This window comes from Blennius ocellaris (genome assembly GCF_963422515.1).
Source record: "Blennius ocellaris genome assembly, chromosome: 2".
Taxonomy (NCBI): Eukaryota; Metazoa; Chordata; class Actinopteri; order Blenniiformes; family Blenniidae; genus Blennius; species Blennius ocellaris.
Window position 1 is genome coordinate 11,953,617 of NC_137651.1, and position 24,775 is coordinate 11,978,391.

Here is a 24,775-nt window from a genome sequence, read left to right on the forward strand (position 1 = left end):
TTGTCTTGACCCAAATTCAAATCCCACCATTATATGTACTGACGGCTGGAAAGTTTACAAGTTTTGTCGTCATAGTTACTTGTGGAAAGCCGTTGTAAGTAAAGAGTAAAACACGTTTTTCCTTATTTTTTTAAAATTTGCCCTGAGTGTACTGAAGATGACTTAGAAAATAAGTTTAAATTGGATTTAAGAAGAGTTCTATATTTCTGTTGCCTGAGGATGTCAACAGTCATTAACAATTCTTTTGTTTATGTGAGAGAGAGAGAAAAGCTGAAGTCTGGCATTCACCCAGAGATGACTTGGTTTGAGGTAAACTTGTCGTGTCGCAGCAGTTTCAGTGATTTAATGTTTTGGTTTATACGCCGTTAAACAAATTCAATTCAGGCTATGAAAGTATCAGTTACTAACAATAACTGTGTCCGTATGCCTGTCTTTATCCAGAAACATATTTTGGTCAGTCGCAACATTATGACCAACAAGAGGTGAAGTGAATCACACTCATCGTTTTAATTTCACACAGTCCAACAACAATCATCTTAACCTCAACGTTAAATTTCGTTGTTGTATCTTGTTGAACAGGTGTGGCTCGTAGCTTGTCGTCCCGAGCAATCCCGAGCCTCCGGCCTCCGTCATGGACAAGCTGGAGGAGGACCTCACCTGCTCCGTGTGCTACTCCCTGTTTGCCGACCCGCGAGTGCTGCCCTGCTCTCACAGCTTCTGTAAGGCCTGCCTGGACAACCTGCTGCAGGCGTCCAACAACTATTCCATCTGGCGCCCGCTCCGCCTGCCGCTCAAATGCCCCAACTGCCGCAGCGTGGTGGAGCTGCCCCCAGCAGGCGTGGAGGCTCTGCCCACCAACGTCTCCTTGCGGGCCATTGTGGAGAAAGTAGGACAGAATCCCTTTTGGTTCCACCGAAACTCTCATCGTGGGATTTGCCGTCGCTCGTTTGGTTCTCATTTGTCGTTTTTTTTTTTTTTTTTATGTGCGCTCCGCTGTGTCAGTACCAGAGTGACAGCGAGCCGCGGCCACCGTCCTGCGAGGAGCACCACCGGCAGCCTCTCAACATGTACTGCATCCAGGACCGGCAGCTGATCTGCGGCCTGTGTCTGACCATCGGGCAGCACCAGGGTCACCCCATCGACGACCCGCATGCAGCCTTCACCAGAGAAAAGCGGACCCCGTCCCGGCTGCTGGCCACGCTCGCCGAGAGATGGGCACAGGTACAGAGATCTGAGACGCACAGGCTACGACCTCTACTCACTTCTTTGACTTAGTAACTAGTAGTTACTGGGGGGAAAGCAATATTTGCGTTACTTTCTGATCGGTACATTGCTGGACTTTTGTTGTGTGTGAGATAGAAGGAGGAAGTTGCTCTATTAGTGCTTCTCGAAGGAAACTGATTCATGAGCAAATAACTATCAGCTTATAAACGAAAGATCTCTTGGAAATGGAAGCTCCCCTCTTTATGAGACCAGAAACAAACTGTTCCCTCTGCTGCCACCAGGGCGGCGTTACTGCTGCCTGAAGGCAAACACACACACACACACACACACACACACACACACACACACACACACACACACACACACACACACACACACACACACACACACACACACACACACACAGATTGTAGAGCAGCTTCCACCATCAGGCTCTCCGCCTGCTGAACATGGCACAATGTCTGCTTTCGCCTTTCGAGTTCAGTGAATTGGTGACTTGTTAAGCCAAGTACTGACTGGGTTCTTCCCTCCCTCCCTCCCTCCCTCCCTGCATGAGGTGTGTGAGCTGGGCGAGCAGCTGGAGCAGGAGAAATCTCGCTGCGAGGGTTTGCTGAGGCAGGACCGACAGGACGTGCTCCAGTTCTTCCAGACCGTGGAGGCGCTGCTGGCCAGGAAGAGGCAGGCGTATCTGGGCGCTCTGGAGAAAGCCGGCGCTGAGGTGCTGCAGGCCTACGACCCCGTCATCCACCAGGTGAAGGAGCTGCAGGTGTGTAGATGAACTTCGTTAATGGATGGAAAACTGTGCATTCCTCCCGGAGGATCTGTGGTCACTGCGTTGGTTGGTGAATTATTCATTCTTGCTCACAAGACGAGGCTCCACCATGAGCAGTGAAGCTCTGACTTGGTTTATTTGAAATGCAACACACAGTATTACCCACCTGGTCATTATTGATGCACGCCTGTATTGTGTCACAGTCGAGGATATGACAAACTTTTACTCATGTTCCATGTTCAGGTTGTGCATTAAGGCTGAATACAATCTGCAGAGGTCAGAGGGCAGCAAACAACTACCAGTGTAACTAAAAAATCAGAACGAAATGTAAAAATTAGACTTTTGCATAATTTAATTGACAGTGTCAAACTCATAATTTCTATTCATTGTGCATAATATGTGGAGTAACGCTGGATGAATTTCCCTCTATTCAATTGTATTCTATATTCCAAGCCTTTTTTTTTTTGTTTTGTTCTTTGTCATTTCTGTCATGAAAATGAAGTGTCAGTATATATTCAACGCATTTGGATAAATATATTAAGAAAAATATCTGGGACCTTTAATTATTACAATTAGATTTTTAAAACGTTTTTTCCCTTTGAGTGCAGAAGTAACAGACTTTTCAATGATGCTGACATTTTTTGAACTGCAGATTTATTTGTATTATAGAAGACATTTTTAAATTCAGATGGTTTTCAATCAAATCAATAATCTTAGGGCAACAGGCCATTGATTGGTTTAAAAAAGCAACAAAAATTGTAGTATTTTGCAGCTTCATTTGATTTTTATTGCTTTTAGCACTTTGAGATTTCTAAATGTAAAGTACGATACAAGTAAAATGCATTAATAATAGATAAATAATAATTATTATTATCTATGGAGCTTTTTTGCCTTATATTGTTGTGTTTTCTCTTGTTTCGAGTCAGTAATTCTACGTGCATTTGTAATTGTTGCGCTATTATTAGAAGCTGCTCTATGAGTAAAGTTGGAATCTCTTTTCTTCACGTACCGAGGCTGTTTGATGTGTTTTGCGTGAGCAGGAGGAGCAGCTGGACCTGGTGTCTCTGGGATCGTCCGTGGAGGAGGAGGATTCGCCGCTGGTCTTCTTGGAGCAGGTGCACTTGTTCCGGGAGAGAGTGGAGGAGTTCATCAAGCGCCCGCTGCCCTCTGCCGTCAGCCTGTCGGTGACGCCGCGCGCGTCCGAGCACCTCCAGCAGCACTGGCCCGCCGTGACCATCGGCGGCCTGGAGGAGGCGCCGGTCCCCAAGGTGTGCTGCTGCGCCAGGTGTGGCGTCGTGGAGCTGGAGGCGGAAGCCGGGAGGCAGCGGTGCGACCGAGACGAGCAGAGCCCACAGTGCGAGCGGCAAACCGCCGCTCCCGTGGTGCTGCAGGTGCTGCTGCTGCTGCTGGCAGTGGCGGCGGCGGCGGCGCTGTGGGTCAACCCCGTGGGAGGGACGTCGTTCGGCTTCCCCCTCGTGTCTCAGTTCAGTCAGATCGTCCACGGCCTGAGCAGCGGCTTCGTCACGTCCGTCTGCGGCACGGCGGAGCGGGCGTACGCAGCCGCGGAGACCGCTGCAGAGGGATGGAGCTCGCAGCTCTGGTCAGTCTCCCGGCAGCTCGCCGCTTTATTTGATCGCTGACGACTCGCCGACGAACTGGAACTAAAAGCCCTCGAACATTTCGCAAGTCATGAATTCCCACTTTACCGTTTCTGCAACAAAAGGAAACCAAAACAAGCAGCTGCTTCATAAAATCTTCAGAGAATTTGATCATTTGATTGTCATGAAGAAAAAGATCTGAAAGCCACAATCATCCTAGGTGTTGGCAAAGAACAGTGAAACTTCCATATATCAGTTTTTTCCAGTTTTTCATGGCCTCAGTTTGAAAAACATTTAGAGTCAATTTAATTCATCACGAAGTTGGCGAGGCATCAGTTGTGTCGGAGGAGGAGCTTTCTGCAGGTGGAAAGAACGACAACGTTTTGAGGAAGAAAGAGGTGTGCCGAACTCCCGAGAACATTTCTGTTTTCATCACGCTCATCTTTAAATTCCTCACCGACCATGCAATAGTCGTCACACATCGCATGAAGAAAAACTTAAGTTCGAGCTGCCAGAGAACAAATTCCTCTGTATGTGGCCTGAATCTGATGGTCGTTCACAGACCTGGAATAGACATTATATTTGTTGAAGAAATTAGTTTTACATGTATTTTGTCCAGATTAATGTATGTTCTGCTTCTCTGTAAAAATACCCAGTTCTGCTATCGTTGTACTGCTGCACTCATTTGTATTTATTCAGCGTAACACTATCATTGGATGTAATCGGAGCGTTTCCTGTGTCTGAGCTCAGGATAGTAGTTGACATGTGGCGGCTCTCCACAGCGAGCGCAGAGGAACACGACGTTTGGAGCCTCGGTGACGGGAATCAGCTCTCACTCAGTGCCTTCAACCCTCTTCAACAAAATCTGAATCCCAACACCTTCTGAGGATCTTGCTCTTTTCCCCGAGCAGCTGACACTTACACAATCTGTTACAGCCTCTGGCACATTTTTGCATTTCACAAATGTTACTTGACTTTGCAGGTTTACTGAAGGTGCAGATTATCACTGTGCTGCTTTCTTTAACGGTTACTGCTGTGTCACTAAAACTGTTTCCAGTGGCGTTCAACAATATCCAGTTATGTGGATGAGTTGTGGTTTAGGTTTTTATATATATATATATATATATATATATATATATATAGGTTTCTGTATTATAAGAAGAATGTAATAAAGTTGTTTAATCCTTTACCAGCATATTTGGTCATTTCTGTACTTCGTCTCTTTTACTGCAGGTGGTACGTTCATGCTGCAAAGCATTAGCTCTCTTCCTGTTTCAGCATGCCTGAATCTAATGATGTCATCACCAAGGTTGTGAAAAAGCCCAATAACTAACCTCTCATTGGAATCAGGTGTGTTGCAACTGGGAGAGGAGCTAAACCCTGCAGGACAGGGGCCTTTGAAGACCAGGGTTGGGCTTCCCAGCTCCAAAGAGTACCTTTATTTTGTTTTTGTTTTTTTCCTGAAGCAACTCTGGTTTTCTCCCCACGATCTAAAATCAGAAGCTCCAGCTCCCACCTGATCTTGAACTGGATGAAGCCACATAGAAGATGGATGGAGGGTAATAAACATGTCACATCAGTCACTGTTTGACATGTTTTATTGTCTTCAAATGCCACACTAAGATGTGAAGTCTCAAAGGTAAAGTCACACTGGTGCAGGAATTGGTGAGAATGACTAAGGCTGAGGTCAAGGTTGGTCTTTGTTTCTTCCTTCACTTACACGTTTTATCCAAAATTCGCTTTATACTGGTTTTGTAACAGTAACCTGTGTCCCCCCCCCCCCCCCCCCATCGCCTGTATGTAAGGCGAAGAAAGTCTGTCTTCTCTTGCTTGCTCCATTTTTTAGCGAATGCGTTGCCATACAGGCGAATTAGCTCTTCCCTTCATGACTTCATGTGGGGATACAACCACTCCCTTTGGTGGTGGATTCTCACTTTGATCTTCCTACTGGGAGATAAAAACTTAAGAGATTACGGATGCTCTGAATAAATTCAGTATAATATGAAAAACTACAAGTTGGCAGGAGCGAACATTCGCGACTTGGTTGTAACCAACGCAGATGACCAAACCCGTTAACACTATTTTTAACTGACAACTGTCAAACGTCCTGCTGCAGCCGCAGCCTGAACTTCTTCAGGCGCCTCTCCTGGATTAGATCCTGCTTCAAATGTGCGATTAAAAAAAAACCAAAAACAACATTTCTACAAGCCATAGCAATAAATCCACTGTAACAGCACAGGGTACTGGAAATCTGTCATCGCCAAGGTTGCCAGATCTGACTGTTTCCAGCATAACGTTATCAACGTAAAAAACAAGCCTAATTCTCTACTTCTGTAGAAACTCAAGTTAAAATACTCGTATGTATAATAAAGAACATGTCATAAAGACACAACTGCGCTCAAGAAAAAAAAGATAACATGAAGTTTCTCCAAGCATAATTGGGTGGAGACGGACACAATCTGGCAACACTGCAGACACAGAATCAGCTTGTTCTCAGCAGAGGGACTTTTAGACTGGCTGATATTTAGTGAGCGGCAGTGAGCTGCTGTCTGCAGCTTGCTACAGTTGTAACCGAGGTGTGAAATCTACAACTTCCAAAACCGTCTCATGACTTCTGAGAACACGACCCATCGGGCGCGTTCGTGACTGCCGCCGTTACAATTGCAGATGTTCAGCACTTTCCTCGCGCAAAAAACCCCCCCATTTATTTTGGTGGACTTCATGTTTGAAATGCAACAACTCGTTGCATACAATCGAAATAAGCAGCGTGAACATTCTTGTCCCCGGAAAATGTTTATTTGTGAAACAATAGTAAAAGAATAGCAGCATTTCAGTACAAAAAAAATATTGACAAGATTTCAGGTTTAAGCGGTGATGGCGTCGTGCTCTTTGAAGACGATGGTCTTGGGGTTGATTCCCACACTTTTGGTGGTGTTGTGCGTCTTGTAGATGCCGATGAGACGGTCGGCGATCTCGAACATGTTGTTCCTCAGAGATATGATGATGAACTGAGCGTTCTTTGTTTGTTCCTGCAGAAGATAAAACGGAACGGCATGTGTGAGACGAGGGTTTGACTCGGCTGAACGAAACAAACAATAAACAGGCGCAGCGGTCAACAGTTAAAGAAACACTTTGTTTGAAGTCGCCTCCCTGAAACTGATTTTTTTTTGCTTTGCATTTCACGTGGTTGAAGCAGAGGGCGCGTTCCACATTTGATTGACATTTTCAGAGGCCGATGCACATGCGTGTTACGCAGCTCCACTCACGTAGATGTAACAGGCCACGATGGAGACGTTCTTGAAGTCCAGGGCGGCGTCGATCTCGTCCATGAAGTAGAGCGGCGTGGGTTTGTAGTGGTGCAAAGCGAACACCAGCGCCAGGGAGCTCAGCGTCTTCTCGCCTCCCGACAGGTTGAAGATCTTTTTCCAGCTTTTCTTTGGCGGCCGAACACTAGAAACGGATTGTTGAAAGTTACGACGGGCCTCCGGACGCGATCGACACTCTTCGTACGACCACGGGTCGGTCGGTCCAGCCCACCTGAACATGATGCCCTCAGAGAAGGGGTCCAAGCTGTCCACCAGCTCCAGCTCCGCGTCGCCGCCCAGCGTGAGCATCTGGTAGTTTTCCTTCAGCTTGTTGGTGATCATGTTGAATCCCGTCATGAACTCGTTGAGGCGCTGCTTGCGCAGGTCCTCGAAGCCGCGCTTGAAGTCGTCTCTCTCGGCGGTGATCTCGTCCAGCTGGGCCACGCGTTGCAGGTACAGGTCCTCCTGCGAACGCAACAGAACGCATCTCTTTTTTTTTGCACCTTTCACACAATGACAATATTTGCAGACCCGTGCCGGCGGGCGGTTCGGAGCTTACCTTCTTCTTGTACTCGGCGATGGCGCCCAGGTTGGGCTTCATCTGAGAACAGCGAGTCTCCAGCGTCATCATCTCGTTGACGACGACGTTGGGATCTGAGATCTTGCCGAGTTCGTCGGGAGTCAGGACAGGAAGTTCCTCCGCCGGCTTGTCCTCGATGGTATGGAGAGACAGTTTGGTGGCCTGGACACGCGGCACAGCAAATTTAGTCAAACATTCAGCAAAACATGAACGCTTTGACATTTCTTCTGATGAAAATACATTTCCTTAAAAGACGCCATTACAAAATGCGACTTGTGGGGCGACCGTGGCTCAGGTGGTAGAGTGGTCGTCTTTCGGAGTGAGAGGTCGGAGGTTCGATCCCAGTCTACACTGGTCTATGAGTCGAAGTGTCCTTGGGCAAGACACTGAACCCTAAATTGCTCCCAGTGGTCGACTAGCGCCTTGCATGGCAGCTCTGTCCCATTGGTGTGTGAATGTGAGCGTGAATGGGTGAATGACTGATATGTGAAGCGCTTTGGGACTGCACTCAGTGTGGTTAGAAGGCGCTATATAAATCTAGACCATTTACCATTTGTGCGCAATTCTACAAACGGTAGCAGAGCGACCGGGGCTGGTTTCCCCCAGCGCGCCGTCCTCACCCACCTCCTTCTGCCAGTGTTTGATCTTGTTGTTGTGTTCGGCGATGGTGCTCTCGATCTGCTCGACACGGAGCCGGACGTTGAGGGACTCCTCCTGCAGACCGTGCTCCTCCTGCTGCAGGGCCTTGATCTCCTTCAGCACCTCCTCGTGCTGCTCCTGCACCTCGGGCAGCGCGGCCTGCAGCACGGGAAGCAGCGACGTTTGAATACTTTGAGGAGTTTACATGAATCAAATGTCTTGAAATACAATGACGATCCAAAACTGTATAGTTGCAGATTTTTCTTTTTGTGTGTGGTAATTTCAGGCTCAGGGTTTGCATCTTTATGCAATTTTTTTTGGTTTGTTTGTTGATAGTGACCTCGGCCTCGTGACACATCTTCATGACCTCCCCGGCTTCGTCCTCCAGTTTCTTCAGCTGCGCCGTGAGCTCCACCATGGACTTCTCGCTCTCCTCCAGCTCGGCCTGCACGCGGGCCACACTCTCCTCGCACTTCTTCAGGTTTCTGCAAATAAACCACAACCACAACTTCAATGGCATGAAGTAAAAGGCACAATCCAAGTGCAACTGAGCTGATGACATTAAAACCCTGAAAACAATTATCCGTCAAACTACAAAAGAGGGAATCTATTGGAATGACTTGTCTGCTGTGCCGTAACACCCAAAATATAAAGTGTTGCACGTGGCTGGAGGAACACTGGCTGTAGACTCCCGAACTGAACAGAGTAAGAATGCACTCCAGGCTGTGTGTTCTAGTGTACAGACACACAAGGCCACGTTACTGTATACACAACATGAGGCCACACAAATAACCAAGGAACAGGCTTCATTCATGCTATTTTCTCATTTAAACCATTTTTCCTGGAGAAAAATTCAACCAGTCATGCATTCTGTTTCGAAAAAAAAACCCCTTACATATAGACTAAAAAAAACTTTAATGCTGGATTATTGCTAGACTTGCATCCAAACTTGAGTGGTTTGTAAAGTCTAAGTGCCCAATGTGGACCTTCTCCAAATGGTAGAAAACAGTGGCTACAAAAGACATCAGTATAGCAATGACACCATGTTGCTCGTCGTCCGGGTACACCAGCGTCTTCAGGAAATAAATCAACGCAAAAACAACAGTTTCAATGAAATAAAGGACTTCAAATATCTCCGACCATGAATGTGGACTTCTTCGGGTGATTCACCGCCCACAGCATGATCCAAACTACAAAACTAGTGGAGCAATGCACATTTTCCCGCTGGACTCATTGTTTTCTCACGGTGTCAACGGTAACGGTGTGTCCGAAGACAACCGTCGGCAAACCAGATAAGACTTCTGTGGTTGAGCCAGAACATTCCGGTCTCAGTGAAACATTAGTGAAATAAGTACTTCCTATCAGACACAGGCCACCATTGTCATGACTCTGTGGTAACCGACTGGTTCAAAATGACTGCTGCACCAACAACTCCAATGATAAATGGAGAGTTTAAAGATGAGGCCTTTCCGTACCGGTCAGCTGTCTTTATGGCCACTTGGGCCTTGGTGATGGTGGAGGAACAGTCGTCCAGCGCCTTGTTGATCTGGTCCAGTTTGTCCTGCTGAGCCTTCAGCTTGTGATTGCTTATGTCCACTATCAGGTTGCGGAGCCTTTTCACCTCGTTCTCCACTTTCCCGGCCTTACTGGACGCAGCCTCGTAGTCTGATTGAGAGACGAACACAAAGACATTTCATCAGCCTCAACCAATGAAGAATTCAGGGGGGGATTGAAGATTTTTTTTTGGGGGGGGGGGTTCATATTCTAAATGACCACAGTACAACATGAATCCAAGTTATTTAAAAATCTTCCAACCAGTTACAGGAGACTCGTACCTTTTTTGAAAGCCTCCAGGCTCTTCTCCATCTGTTTCCGTTTGGCCTTGTCTGGGGCGGCTGCCAGCACGTTGGCTTCAAGTTCTTTTATCTGACCTTTCAAGTTCGTCTCCTGGTCAGCCATACTCTGACAAAAGAAATAAAACAAACAAACAAACAAACAACCTTAAATGGACAGAAACTCACAATGCACAAAAGTCCCTGACCAGCGAGAGGCGCCACATTTTAGCCACGGGTATGAATTGAAAGGCCCAATTGTTTAAAACCGGAGACGCGGGACACGCTGCGCACGAGAACAACGTACGGTCATGCTCTTGGTGTATTTTTCCAAGGTGTTCCTCATGTCCCGGAGCTGCGGGCGCAGGCGCTGGACGCTGTCCTCCAGCTGCAGCCTTTTCTCTTGGCAGTCCTGCAGCTTCGACACCTTCTCGTTCAGCTTGCTCTCCATCTGGTCAAGCTGCAGAAAAAAACATGCGGGAACCATCACGTTTCATGCAGTGGAGGCTTGCTGTGATGACTTGTCTGCTCAGAACCGCTTCCTGGAGAAGATTTAAAAACTCACAGCAAGAATAAGACGCGTACCTTTGGATCATTTGCCTGAGGATTTTCAACTTCAGTGGACGCATTTGCCGTTATTTGAAACGTTGTCTATGCATGTGCTTTGGCTTTGAATACGAGAGATACAAACGGGTTTAATAAACTCGCTTTGCACCTTAGTATACTTTGCAAACATTACGGGAATATTGGTGTTATTTGTAATGTATAAGTACAGTTGTTTCCTGCAGATGTGTCTGAATAAAATTAATTTGAGCCCTCTTTTAAAACTGATATAAGCATATTTTTATGTTCCAGTTGCATCTGTGCATTTGGTTGAAATATCATGTTGACGGGGTGTTTGACACCCTCGCATCGCATAAACTTAGTATCTAATATTTATGGATGCAAGTTTTTTCCCCCCTCCTGCATTCCTATTTAGGAAAACGTGTCATTTGAATAATGTTTATAGTTTGGGGTTAGTTCAGGTTATGCGTGTGTGTGCGCGTGGAACACACCTCCGCCTGGGAGAGCTCGGCACCAAGCGATGAACCCATTCGGCCCTTCATCACTTTTCCTCCTCCGGTCATCGTTCCTGGATCACAAATACATTATTGGGACGACGTCTCAATAAGAGCGTCCAAAAACCTGCTCCCACAGAGAGGACGGGTTTGTATACAGTCGGTGTGTTTGGCTCACCGGCCATCTCGATGATCTGCCCCCTCAGGGTGACCACTCTCCAGCGCCGGTCTTTTTGGAACGCCATCCTCGTGGCCTGCTCCATGTCCTGGGCCACCAGGGTGTCCCTCAGGGCAAAGTAGAAAGCAGGTCGCACGCGTTCGTCCTTCACTTGCACCATGTCAAAGAGGCGGGGGCTGTTCTCTGGGGTGCGAATGGGAGCCATGTTTCTCTCCCACACTCTCATCTGCGAAAACAACAAGGGAAAAGAAAAGATGAAGTGGGGAGACATCCGGTTCTATTTTAAATGCTCCATAGAAAGAGAACACGGCGAATAAAGGCAATGAGGACGTGCATTAAAACAAATCACGAAACCAAATGAGACCCCGTCTTCATTTTCACCTTGTCAAGACCGATGAAGGTGGCCACGCCGATGTTCTGCTCTTTGAGGAATGTGACACACTTTTGAGCCGTGTCGATCGTGTCCACCAGAATGTTGTCCAGAGCGCCGCAGCTGGAGGAAATGGCCACGTCATACTTCTCCTCGATGGCTCCGAGGTCTCCCTACCAGCACAACGACACATGAGGAACACGTTCACTGTCGATCTCCGCCTCTCGGCAGCTACGGTAAATGTCTGATCCGAGTTTTGCAAACCAGTCAACCTTTCGCGACAGTGAGAGCGGAGCCGAGGGGCAGACAGTGGCGGTGTCAAATTTAACTCCGGCCGTGTAAACCTGCGACGCGGTAACAGCTGCTTACCAATCGACCAAAGATGCCAGGAATTCTGCCACTCCTCTTCTGCTGCATGAGCGCGTCCAGGACTTTCCCCCGACTGCGGTTGGAGGACAGCGAGCTCTTGGCTTCATCCACCTTCTGCCTTAAGCTCCTCACCACGTCTCTGGTGTCGTTGTCCGCCTTCACCAGCTGCTCCAGCTCTTTCTCGTCCTGCAAGGAGACGAGAGAGGCAAATACCGGCTTGAGACGCTCGTCGAGCTCAATGCGGAGCGTTTCAAGTCGACTCGCAAAGTTCTGCCCGTGGGGGGGGGGTCACGCTGATGTTCGCTCGGACCTTCTTGAGTTCCTGCTCGTTCTGCGGGATTTGGACCTCCAGGTCTTTGATGGCGGCGCGGCGCTCTCGCAGTGTGTCCGTGGTCGTCTGGAGCGTCTGCTTGGCCGTGTTCAGCGCCGTCAGCGCCGTATTGTGGCGGCTGAGGTAGATGTTGAGTTCCGACTGAGCGAGGTCCACGCGAGAGCGGGTCTCGTTGACAGACTTGTTGAGCTCCAAGAGCTCCGTCTCTTTTTTCTGGAAGAAAAAGTGAGGTTGATGAACGGGAAGACGGGTGTTTTCTCCGCCCAGCCCCCCCTTGCCATGCCCGACCGAGACGCCTCCAGAGCGGAATATACAAAACAAACGCATCAACTGAGATGCAAACACGCACCTCTTTGTCTTGCTGCAAGCCACTGGTCTCTTCCTTCAGGCTCTCCATCACATCTTTCAGTTTTTCTTCTTCTTTCACCTTCTGCTTCTCGAGCTCTTCTTTGCGAGCCGTTGCCTCAGAGATGGCCTTTTCGCTGCTGGCTGGTACCCGCCGCACTTCCTCCAGCTGTTGGAAAAAAAGAAAGGAATAACCCAAAATGAGCCAGACAGGAAAAATATGTGTGAGAAGAGATAAGGCCCGGCCAAATCTGCAACTCAGCCACAGTGGCTACATGAAATTAAGACCAACTTCGCAGTCTAATTTATTATCATACGCTTCACAAGGAGCAACGGCCCTTAACTTATTAGATTAAAAGATCAGGGACGATACAAAACCAACAAGAAGTGTCAGCGTGTATCGTAAGATCTGTTATTATTGTCAGTGAGAATTACAAAAAAAAAAAGCTGCTCTGGATGCTGAAGGGGACCAAAACACACAATTATAATGAACTAGAAACATGCAACAATCTACTTCTGGGCACGGCTGAGACAAGGCATGGAGCGCTGTGTGTGTGTGTGTGTGTGTGTGTAAAATCTATGTTTTGTAGGGTTAACTGTGGGTGAAATGTGAATGTGGCTGCTGGGAGTGTTACTCAAGCCAGGCCATAGTTGACTAGCACACAGCAGAACACTGCTCCCCAGAGGCCTTCCTGCCTCTGCCCAGACCCCCCCCCCCCCTCCTCCCCCCACAAGATGTTTCCAGAGCCCAGCCATTGTAGCGTTTCAGCACAGAGAAGTAAATAAAAATAATAATAATAATAATTTTTAAAAAAAAGACATTCCTGCAGCGAGGAGTGTTTAAAAATAAAAAGTCCCAATAAGCAATGACTGCAGAAACACAAGTCCAAGAGAGCAAGGCCATCAATATAAAAGAGGCACGTTTAACCATCGAGTCGTTACTTCACAGCCCCCTAGTGGCGAATGTAGGACAAAGACAACTTCCAGACAAAACTCATTTTACACCTTTGCATATATAAAATCGTTTTCGACCCCCACCCCCCCCTACATTTTGTCATCTCTGTTCATTAGGTAACAAATCACGCAACTAATTTCTATCAGCCAGAAAAATCACCCAAAAAATATTTGAAGCAAAAAATCTTTACACGTGATGCTGCTGGTCTATTTAGTCATAAATTACATAATTTACAGTTCAGATATAAACGATAGTCACACACACACGCAAAAAAAATGTATGCTTTCTGCAGTTACTCTACAAATTTTTCTCAGGCTTGGAAATTATTTGTTTTACTGGAAGGGTGGCATTTTAGAGTTCACACAACTTTATAGCATCTTTAGAACTTAAAAAAAATATATATATAATCTAGATAGTCAATGTTTTTGGTTTGCTTCTATAAATTCATATCTGTTGACTCGATGCCTACGAAGGCGAGTTACCAGCGTACAACCACAGAAAGAGGAACCAGAAACATTGTTTTTAAACAAACACCGGATCCACCTGTAACATATAAAGTAATAAAACGATGGGTGCATCAAGGCAAAACTTCAAACAAGTGACTAGAATAAGATACTAATATTAGAGATCTCTGTAACGGGCATTACATCTCACAAGTTTCCCTGTAAAGCCTTGACAAGAGTCTTTCATACCGAGCTTTAGAACAACAGCTCTTGTGTTTTCCATAAGCAAAAGAAAAGCAATTTTAATGCCTATGCTCCTTCGGTGGCCACAAGACTAAATAAACACCAGCGCATGCCTCTGGTGAATTAGTGCAACCTTGTATTTGTAAACAGAGAAGAATTTTACATTTATTTAGCGAAGGCGTACTGTTGAGCTGCACCAACACATCATGTGGCTCCAGACTCTGCAGCGATATTCTCTGAGTGACACAATCAAAACTATTTGCAGAATATTAAACTGTGTTTAAAAAAAAAAGAAGAAGAAAAAAAAAAAAGTGGACAACACACCTTCTCTTTGTCCTTCTCCAGCTGCTTCTGCTGTTTCTTGTTCTTGGTCTTACAGTGTTTAATCTTCTCACGCACTTCTACATCCTGCAGGTCCAGCTGGGTGAACTTCTCCTTCTGGGTCTCAATGTACTTGTTGATCTTATTTTCTTTCCTGGTGGACCAACGGCAAATTGAGCGGGCACATCCGAGTCAGGGAGAGAATATGAATGACAAGCAGGAGATAAATCTAATTAAATACATTAACGATTAAAAGAAAAATTCAATAATCATTGTGTGCAACACGATAAGGAGCATAGAGTCTGAGGAAACATTTTACTGAAGTTCACAGTCAAATAATTTTTTTTTTAATAAAACAAAGGAAACTATGGAAATGGAAGAAAAGGAGATTAAAGTATGACATTTTAAACAATGCCAAGTTATAATGGTAACTTTTAGTAGGGGGGGTTTAAAAAGAAAAAAGAAAAAGAAAAGGCCTTACTTTTCCACATTTTTGAGCTCTTGGGTTTTTTTCTCCATCTCCTGTGATATCTTTGCATTTTTCTCAGACAGTTCTTTGTTGTCCTCCAAAATCTTTTGCTTTTCTTGCTCTCTGTCGACCACACGCTTCTGCAGGTCGTAACTAATGGTGGGGAGAACGGGGGGGTGGGGGAGGACGGACACACAAAATCAGAAATTAACTGGATGAAACAGACAATATAATTCTGGAAAACTAGATTCTAAAACAAAAGCGCAGACATTTCACACTGCATGTCGTGCGGCTCTCGAGAAGTTCTTAAAATAGATGACCCCCCCCCCCCCCATCACCACCGGTCTTTGTTTTTATTGTTTAATTTTTTCACATACAGAACAGATGGCATTGTACTCACACATAATACTGGCAGAGTTGACTCTTGTGTTTGAAGATGTCATTCTCCAGGGTAAGAAACTCCACAGCCTTGTTCTTCTCACCCTCCAAAGCATTTTTTTCCTTTTCCACAAGCTTCACTCTGTTCAGCTAGGGCAGTTAAAATATCACAGAACTTAACATCAAGAGGTTTAACATAAAAATGACCTGTATTTTATTAGATTTTTTTTGAAGAATTAGAAAGCAGAGCATTTTAGTTCAACTGTCTTCTACCTTCTCTCCCCGCTGCTCATTGAGGAGCTCAATACGACGGGACAGGGTGTGTATTGGTTCTTTGAGGCGACAGGAGCCAATGATGTCCTCGAGGTACTCCAGCATGCCCTCGTCGTGTTCCGTCTGACCTTTTGGCTTCATCATGGCAATCTGCTCCACCTCGCCCTGAGTTCAGCCCACAACAACATGTCAGCAAGCGCATGCGTGCGGCTCATCATCGGAAAACTGTAAAACATACTGGAGCAAAAGCAGTGGCTGGTGCACTTTGGAATAGGAAGATTAAAATTAAATCTCCACGTCCCTTTAGCTGGTAGTCTACTAAAAACAGCAAAAATTATTTTTGTAATGAGCAGTGTGGAGAACTTTTTTTTTTTTTTTAAAGTTCTTCATACTTTTCATTGCAGATGAACATTGAACAGCAAAAAGTGGAATTATAATTTAATTTAAAAAAAAATACACACATGTACATAAAATACACTTGACTGTCTATAAATGGAGAAAAAAAAGTATGTCTCATCATATTCAACATATTAATGCTTGAAACATTTCAGCCACCTGAACTACAGTGAAATGATATATTTCAAATCCACAGTCGTTTAAAAACATATCAACCGTGCAAATGATTGCAGCTACATTACACCAGTGCACTGCTTTTAGCTTCAGGGAAAATTATCCAGTGTGTTTATTTTGAAACATTTTAAATAAACAGACATAAAAAAGTCCAGTTTAACTAAAAATGTAATGATTATTTATTTTTTATTTTTTATATAAAAGCAATAACTGAGCATTGAATTCAGTAACAGTAAAAAATTTAAATAAAAAAAGTCCCATGTTACTTCGAGGCTTGAAAGAAAGGAGACTCTGCAGAGAATGGAGGTGTGTGTGTGTGTGTGTGTGTGTGTGTGTGTGTGTGTGTGTGTGTGTGTGTGTGTGTGTGGGGGGGGGAGATAATCCCCCATCATCCACTCCTTTGACCAGTGTACAAAATAGACAGCTTCCCCTCGGCCAGGGGCCTGGAAAAGTGACCTTGGAGAACAAGCTCAAGCCTCTTCCCATCGTCATGCTGCCATGTCACTGGCAGAGACACATACAGAGTGAAAATGGACATGCACACACACACACACACACACACGAATCAAGATTTTGAAGAAAAAAGCCAAGATGCACTACAAAAAAAAAAAAAGAAAAGAAAAAAGATTAAATTGAGAACCTTATATATTTCCCAAGAAGTAAGGAAAAATGAAAAGCTTAAGCGGAATAACAGATATTTTACTTAACACTGACGCGAGTCTTCACCCCCATATGCATTGAGTTAATCAGTTATGATGGATGTGTCACATGTGTACTACAATCAGAAGTGGTGTAACTTGTGAACTGGTCTGGACTCCAAAGCTAAATAAAGATCAAATCCGTGAGAAACTATATGAATACATTTTTTTTTTTTTGTTTTTTTTAAATATCTATTCCAGAATAGACGTCATCACAATGGAGATCCCCAAAAAAACAAAACAAAAGAGGAAGTAATTAAAACTGTTGAAGCAATAAAAAGCCATGGTAATGGAGGGCGTTTTGATCCTGCCACACTGAAGCAGCACTGCCAATATTGGGGTTGGGGTCTGTTCTCACACGCCAATATTTACGTGCTGCTAAAGCGTGGCAGGCAACAGAAGAAAGGAGGGGGAAGTGAAAGTCCAACCTGTTCCCCCCCCCACTGGTGGGCCTGCCTCATCAAAGATCCTCCCACTGCAGAATCTGAGTGGGCTGTTCCACTGCATGAACACCCACACCAAGGTCCAAGTGTGGAGTCAAAAAAAAAAGATATATATATGAATTAAAAAAAAAAAAAAAAAAAAAAAAAAATGCAAATTGTCCTTAAAATTCTAAAGCAGCAAATAATGGTTCGCACCTTTTCTACATCGTTTCAAACCATGATGCGCTGCTATAGCAGTCTAAGGGTTGGCAGAGGGCACATCCTCTCTTTTCTGATTCCAGTGCAACAGGTTATTCCCACAGACAGGCTTTTTTTATGAAACATTTCACTGAGAAATATGTAAAAAAAAAAAAAAAGTTTTAAAAAGAGAGAGAGAAGAAAATCTCTAACAGAAAGGGATTGTCAGAGCAAGGAGGGGGAGGGAAGGCAAGAAAAAAAAATACTTTAGAAAATTATAATTACCTGCAAGATCAAAAATCTGTTGTGGTCTAGGTCAATACCGTGGCTTCGGAGTACGGCTCCCACTTCTTTGAACGTGGCTTTCTTGCCATTGATATAGTAGGCTGAGGAATTGTCTTTGTTGGCAGTCCTGGAAACGTAGAACTTGCTGTTGGGGATGACTTCGTAGTCATCTCCTTCCTGGCTCAGAGGGGAGGGGGAGGGGGGGGGGGGGCAGAAGACAGCGCAGCTCAGAGGAGAGGCTCAAGCAGATCCACACATCAAACTATCACACTCGTGGTACTGACAAATCAATTCAGATGGTCAGGGTGAAAAAAATGTATAAATAAAAATTCCCTTAACCAGAACAAAAACAACTAAAATGCTTTGTTAAAAAAGAAAAGAGAGAAACAAATCTACACTGACCTTGTTAAAAAGAACCTTGACACACACTATATGTATTTTTCCCCACACTTGAAGAATTAAAGTAATATTTTAGATATCATTTGAAATCATCCCAGGTCATGATCCTAAAAATGCTTACGAAAGTAAGTCAAATCACTTTGGTTCTGTACACCAGTCAGTTTTTTTTTTTTTTTTTGCTGACAAATGATTAATGAGTTTCGGAATTGGTTTCAACAACATGATTTTAAATAACTTGAATGATAAGAGTAAACAAGTAGGCTTATATGCGTTTTACAGCAGAAAATACAAAACATATTCACACTCCCCACAACCGATGAAGTAAAGAAACTAGAATAGTTTTTAAACTACAGTTGAAACAGTTTTCAAACTCAGTTATCATCCAATTCAACAGATCAGAATTGTCAACTACATTATAAGTAGTTTTTTTTTGCAGTATAGGCTAATAAGTTTAGGGTCGTCACTAAATTGAAATTTAAAAATGTTGCAAAACAGAAGAATCACATCGAGCACAGTATGAATAGACTATGGCAAGTGTGGGTGTCAGAAGTAGGTTTCAGGACTGATTTCAATCTGCATTTAGTCACCGATTCGATAATATTGTGTCAAGAAAAATATAAATAAAAATAAAACCACACGTCTTTCTACAAAAAAAAAAATCTTGTCTTGATCATCCTTCTCAAATTGGACTGCATGCAGGTTATTGTAGCATGAGTGTAGTGTGTATCTGTGTGAAAGAAAAAAAAAAAAAGATAAATATATATATATACCTTATCAATAATCTTTTGAAAGTGCACCTCCACAGTACAGCTTTGCACATCTTTGTGCTTATCAGAGCTGTGAATCAGCACCGAGAGCTTTTTCGATCTGATCTTTTGAGCTCTGTATCCAAAAACAAAGAGCATTGAATCTATCACATTGGACTTTCCACTTCCATTTGGACCAATGATGCAGGAAAAGCGCTGGGAAAGAGGTAAAACAGGAGAGAAAAAAAATTATATGTATGTGAATCTCGTAAAAATAAACAGCAGATTTTTTTTTTTTAAACCTATTTTACAGCAAAGGAGGCAGTGAAAAACACACTAAGCACACCACTAAAGCACACTAAAGATACACCCACTAACTCAAAACAGGAGTAAAATTAGTATTGGGTGTATTAAAAAAAAATTAAAAAAATATATAGCGTCAATAACAATTTGTCCAGAACACATCAAGGACATATGAATACTCTTACATCAAATAAAATGACAGGAAAAAAAAAACACCATGATTCAGCTGTATTACAAATGATGATCTTATTACAAGACATAAAACCTAGCATTTCCCCAGCAGGGGTGACAGATCACAGGCAGGTCTTGTTTTGGTCGTACCTTGTGAAAAGGCCCCAGAATCTGCTCGCCCGCATACGACTTAAAGTTGCGATTGACTAAATGTGTTATCATGAGGCGAGGAGCGCCCGGTTCATTGGTCATTGCTGGGGGCGGGGGTGGAGGGATGCTGCCGAGAATCTCCTCCAAACTTCGGTTATCAGCCGCCTCGGCAGCTTCCCCCTGAGACGGATCTGTAGCACACACAGAAATACAACTTTCTTTCTTTTTTTTTTACTCCACTGTGCGAGTCGTTTCAGGTGGTGGTGGTGGGGGGGATAGTAGGGCATGGGGGGAGGGGTGGAGGACCCCCCCCCCCCCCTCCCACACACACACACACCAAAAGAAAAACAACAAACAAAACAAGCAGCAAGTTACATCAGTCAAACCACGACTCACAAGAAAGTTGACACTTTTTATCCTACTTTGCCCCCCCCCACACCCCCCCCAAAAAAAACTTGTAAGAGAAAGCAGAGAGCAAGAGGAAAGAGACCATGGCCGCTCGTGAAAGCATTATTATCCAAACGCGTTGATACGACGACGTAGATGCGCCACATTCATTTCGACGACCAGTAAGAACTAATACAAAAAGAAAAGTGCGCGTTTCGGTCATCAACAGCACGCTTTCGCTCATCCGCCACTGTCGTACGACCACAGGCACGAGCTTTAATGACACACGACGGCCATCAACGACCTGTCCAAAAATTAAAAAAAATCTATTGTGCTCCCAATATGCATAAACAAGCAGAGGACGCGAGGTTTTGCGTGAATTAAATCCACAAACACAATGAACCACTTCCAACACAACATGAACGCTCCAGATACGTCCCGGGTTTACCTTCAGCCTCGCGTTTAAATCGTTTCATATCAAGTTGTATGAAGCACGTTGTAATAATCAATAACACAAAACAACTCGGAATCAAAAATTACCTCGTTTCCTGAGATGTAAAAAAAAAAAAAAAAAAATCTGGACGAAGTAGATCCGACATTTTTTTTTTTAATCCTCTTAGAAATTGTTTTATTGATGACTGGCACTTTCAAAAAAAAAAAAATAATAATAACAACCCCCCCCCCCCAAAACAAACAATACACCAACCATTCTAACAACGCCTTAAGATTTAAGAGAAAGAAAAAAACACTTCTCAACTGTGCCAATTGGCCACAACCAACACAGCAATACGCACCAGCTATTGAGAGGAGAACTTATTTAGATTCACAGACACCAAAACAAGGCTTTTGTTACTTGCCAGTTGTCGGCGGTGCCTCCTGGCTGTTGGAGTTGGTCTGTTGGGGGGGCACGTCCAGCTCGTCTCCGGAGTCATCCCGGGGCTGCGACCCCTTCCCTCTTGGCTTGGACGACGCTGTGGAGCTCTTCGCACTTTTAGGTGGCATGATTTGAAATCTGGAGGGGGTTTCATTGGTATGAAGAAAAAAAAAGAAGAAGAAGAAGAAAAAAAAAAAGACGGAATATCCATGAGTGGTTTTTATGCCTGTCAATCTTCTCAACTCCACTTTTGGTCGGTCACACGCAAACTGCTCTTGTCAGGCTTTAATCATTACCACAGTCACATCTCACTGCCGCCCATCTACAACTGTTTAGAACTCTCATTTCACTCTAACACGTTGAATGATAACGTGACGAGAGTGCATTCGAATTAGTTGGAGAAGAGTATTATTTATAAAAAAAAAAAGAAATAATAAAAAAAAAAGTTGCCATTCTGCATGGTGACTGTAAAGAACCAAATGCTGTTTTCAAATTACATCCAAAAATATAGTTTAAAAAAAATGAATGGATTCGTCCAGTGATGGTTTCAATAACGATGTTTTTGTTTGTTTGTTTTGTTTTGAAAGTGGGACGGGTAATAAGAGTCGTAATAAGCTTCACGTTAAGTCGCCTTGGGGAAGAAAAAACCCCCAAAACAAAACAGTTATTATGCAAATAGTTTGAAGTCTCTCCCCATAGCTTTGTGGGCTAGCCCATGTTACATGATCAGTGTTTGAATATACCAGCAACAGTCGCAGCGTCCCGCATCGATCGACTCAACTGACACTAATATTAACCCTCATCTCGCCTTGTTGTTGGGGGCGGTGGCGCTCCAGACTCAGCTCGGTATAACTAGGTAATTGGTGAACGACGTCCAGTGATCCGACTAAACTTAACTTTATAATTACACGTGGTTTTGCCGGGAGAACAACCTGAGAACGGGGGAAGGGGATGGATGGATGAAGGGAGGGAGGGGAGGGGGGGGGGGATTTATGACTGTATAACAAGCACATAACGCTGACTTTTTCTGCCACATGTACACCGAGCTGATGTTACCGTTAGGTTAGCTGATGTGGCTAACGATCATGACGCCAAATCACACAGCCCTGCTAAAGCTAGCCTGGCGGGCTAACTTCGCCCCGTTTGCGGCGGATCTGCGACGTCAGACGCCTTAAAACGCCTCGAATCGAAATCGACGCGGAAAGACATTTGACTTGACGTGTGCTGAGAATAAAGAGAAATTAAGTTGACGCGAAAGGTGGCTCGCAAAACTGTTTTTTTTTTTAACTGCACTGCGATATTTACGTAAAAATAAAGTTTATAAAGTAGTTCGCATTCATCTGCATCCCACTGCTCTGATCACTTTCAGTGGATATGTAACGTTAAAAGTTGAGTTAAGACTAAATCTCGACAGGAAAGTTAGTTATACCTGCAGCAAATAGACGGAACCCAGTCATTAACTCCGTGTTAAAAAGGTCTCTAAAGTACCTTCCGCGGTTTGCGCGCGAGCTGTTCAAAGTCCTCCTTTTCCACGGTTTCGCTAAAAGAAAGAGTTCGTCGATCCCAAACCAGGCGACTGTATTCCGTGGAAAAACGTTAGTTCCGTGTCATTCCGAGTCGCTGTCCTGCTCGAAAAACTCGATCTTGTAAATGGCGCCTAAACTGTGCCGTCGAACCAAATTCGTTACAAACTGACGCAAGGCACCATGGACCGTTCAAAGGGCAGGAGGAAAAAAAACAGCAGATTCAAAAAAGGGGACGAGGCCAACTCCGCCTCGTTTTATTCAAACGATATTCACGGGACGGAAACCGGTGTGCGGGACTATTAAAGAATGTTGTGAGATTTGTGCTTCACTTAGTCATTTTTTTTTTTTAAGTTTATTCTCAGATTCAAAGCGTTATGTGTTTTTTTTTCTTCTTCTATGGTTGCTTGGTTACGATGGGCGAGAGTTCCGCCTCGATAATTTATCCATCATAAAGAAATACACGTCGATGATTTAGTTATTAATAGTATTGTATCGTGTTTTTTTTAAAACAAGTTTAATTGTGTATATTTGTTTGCATTTATTTTACACTTCTAAATATTTCGAAATGTTCGTCCTCAGGGGGCGAGATTTGCAACTTCTCGCGAGATCACACTTTTTTTTTCTCAACAGGCTCCATGACCCAGTTTAATGGCTATCGAAAGTTAGCATGTAGTTGTATTTCTCTTAAGTGATGGATGAGGCGTTTCCAGCACTGTGCTGACTGACTGCTGAAGCGAGTGCCCCGTGTGCATTGTATGAGGAATGAGCACTTAAAAACAACAGGCAGGTCTCGGGACGTCTGAGGATCAGCGTTAGCAACAGCATCAGGTACCGTAGCAACTGAGGACGCTTGTTTTCTTCCCCGTTGCAGCCAACAGAGAAACGTCAACAATCGACTGGTATGTGTCATACTTTTAGGGTTTTCCTCTTCTGTGTTGCTTCTTATTGTGCCTACCTTCGTGGCAAGGCACAAAGATTACTATCCGAGGCGGCAGTCTAATTGTATTATTCTTGTGCCTGCCTCAGTGGCAAGAAGCAAAGACTACTATCCTAGAAGCCTGTTTATTTCGGGTCCAAGCAGAGCTGGAGAGCAAGAGATTATTCTGGCTTTTAATATTACTATTCTACTTTATTCGTGTACTGCGCAAACTGCGGCATTTGTGACCTCCGAAACGTGCTCAAACCTTCGTAAAAATTAGCATATTTGTCAAGAATGTGTCGTTTTATATTTTTTAAATAGCGCAGGTGTCTGGTAAAAAAAAAGAAGAAGAAATGGCTCCATAGCGCCCCCTACAAAGTAGTCACATTTGTAACATCTTCTATGAGCAACATGTTGAACATATTGAAGAAATGTATAGACATATGCAGCAGCCCAAGCCGCACAAAAAAAGTGCCGTGACACCCATCCTCTAATCCCAACAGGAAGTCCGCCATTTGGCGTTAACTGTGAAATTCTCTTGCTGAACTCCTACGTGGGAAATCCAAGAGACCTCAAATTTGCACTTTTCAACTTCAATTCAACTGATAAAAACGGTATCAAATTTAATCTGCAAACCTCAGGGGGCGTGGCCATGACAGCCTGCTGAAAATGTGATGGTTGCCATGAAACAGGAAGTAACAGGAAGTGACGGTTAACTCTGTACATACATGCTGCAATGGACCTAACACTTTATATGCTGGATCAAAGACTTCCCCTTATCAAATCAATATGCCAATATCCATACACAGACATAGCGCCACCTGCTGGCAACAGAAAATATGTATTTTTTAATTTACATTTATATGTGTTATAATTAACTGCTTGACTGTATTAACCAGGCCTTGTGAGTGTAAAATATATTGATGATGACTCGTGGTGAGAATTTCCATCAAAGGCTGTGGTGGCCCTCTGGACTTTGATGTGTCCGGTCTGACGGACACACAGGTCCTGCGATGAGCTGTGGACCTACACTGATGCCCTGCTGACAAATCTGACACCAGTTCACACAGCAACTTGAGGTTTTACTGAGGGGAGGGAGAGTGGGGAATCTCTGCCAACAGCGTATCAGGAAAATGGACATTTTTGGGAGTTTCATGGATGAAATGTGTCAGTAGTCATTTGCTTATCGGTCTCTAACTGTTTGTTTGTGAATCAGCAGTGTCAACCATGAGACTGAAAACATCACTGCTGAAGGAACCCAAACATATCCTCCACGTGATGTCATTCACTCCTTTTCTGTACATCTGCTTTGATAGGGATAAATTATTATACTGTTTTAAGTAGTGTTAAGAAATCAACTTAAAAACGTGGTGTGTTGTGTTGCCTGGTCTGATGTAAAGAGTACTCAATAGAATGCTCCTTAACAGCAGATCACATAAGGAAC

The 24,775-nt window shown here is 44.2% G+C and overlaps 2 protein-coding genes across 3 annotated transcripts; one reads left to right on the plus strand and one right to left on the minus strand.

Moving 5' to 3' along the window:
* Window positions 1–320: 320 nt before the first annotated feature.
* trim59 (tripartite motif containing 59) lies at window positions 321–4,623 on the plus strand. The gene is made up of 4 exons (XM_080508564.1): window positions 321–886; window positions 1,003–1,221; window positions 1,781–1,990; window positions 3,037–4,623. Exons 1-4 carry the CDS (start codon window positions 632–634, stop codon window positions 3,634–3,636), a joined length of 1,284 nt encoding a protein of 427 aa, XP_080364690.1. The 5' UTR covers window positions 321–631; the 3' UTR covers window positions 3,637–4,623.
* Window positions 4,624–5,964: 1,341 nt separating this feature from the next.
* Window positions 5,965–20,186, minus strand: smc4 (structural maintenance of chromosomes 4). Of its 2 annotated transcripts, XM_080508306.1 has the most exons (23): window positions 20,116–20,186; window positions 19,626–19,816; window positions 19,026–19,217; window positions 17,857–18,033; window positions 15,684–15,848; window positions 15,433–15,560; window positions 15,045–15,185; window positions 14,567–14,717; window positions 12,606–12,770; window positions 12,236–12,469; window positions 11,926–12,111; window positions 11,568–11,729; window positions 11,187–11,412; window positions 11,006–11,082; window positions 10,258–10,410; window positions 9,954–10,080; window positions 9,594–9,783; window positions 8,459–8,603; window positions 8,104–8,277; window positions 7,459–7,641; window positions 7,132–7,364; window positions 6,861–7,044; window positions 5,965–6,623 (listed from the first exon to the last, which is right to left on the minus strand). In XM_080508306.1, the coding sequence occupies exons 1-23, from the start codon at window positions 20,177–20,179 to the stop codon at window positions 6,459–6,461; spliced, it is 3,813 nt and encodes a 1,270-aa protein (XP_080364432.1). In that variant the 5' UTR covers window positions 20,180–20,186; the 3' UTR covers window positions 5,965–6,458. The 2 variants fall into 2 exon arrangements, with proteins under 2 accessions (XP_080364432.1, XP_080364433.1); XM_080508307.1 differs by lacking the exon at window positions 20,116–20,186 and having other exon boundaries at window positions 19,026–19,137; window positions 19,626–19,799.
* Between the last annotated feature and the right edge of the window lie 4,589 nt (window positions 20,187–24,775).

Bases quoted from the DNA above. Each gene is read 5' to 3' on its own strand.
- trim59 (XM_080508564.1), top strand. From the start codon at position 632: ATGGACAAGCTGGAGGAGGACCTCACCTGCTCCGTGTGCTACTCCCTG. The intron at 887-1,002 runs GTAGGACAGAAT...CCGCTGTGTCAG, and splicing joins TGCGGGCCATTGTGGAGAAA to TACCAGAGTGACAGCGAGCC. The intron at 1,222-1,780 runs GTACAGAGATCT...TCCCTGCATGAG, and splicing joins TCGCCGAGAGATGGGCACAG to GTGTGTGAGCTGGGCGAGCA.
- smc4 (XM_080508306.1), bottom strand. From the start codon at position 20,179: ATGTGGCGCATCTACGTCGTCGTATCAACGCGTTTGGATAATAATGCT. The intron at 19,218-19,625 runs GTACGACCAAAA...CCTCTTTCCCAG, and splicing joins TTCTGGGGCCTTTTCACAAG to CGCTTTTCCTGCATCATTGG. The intron at 12,771-14,566 runs GTGTGTTGTCCA...TTTTTCCAACAG, and splicing joins TGGAGAAGGACAAAGAGAAG to CTGGAGGAAGTGCGGCGGGT.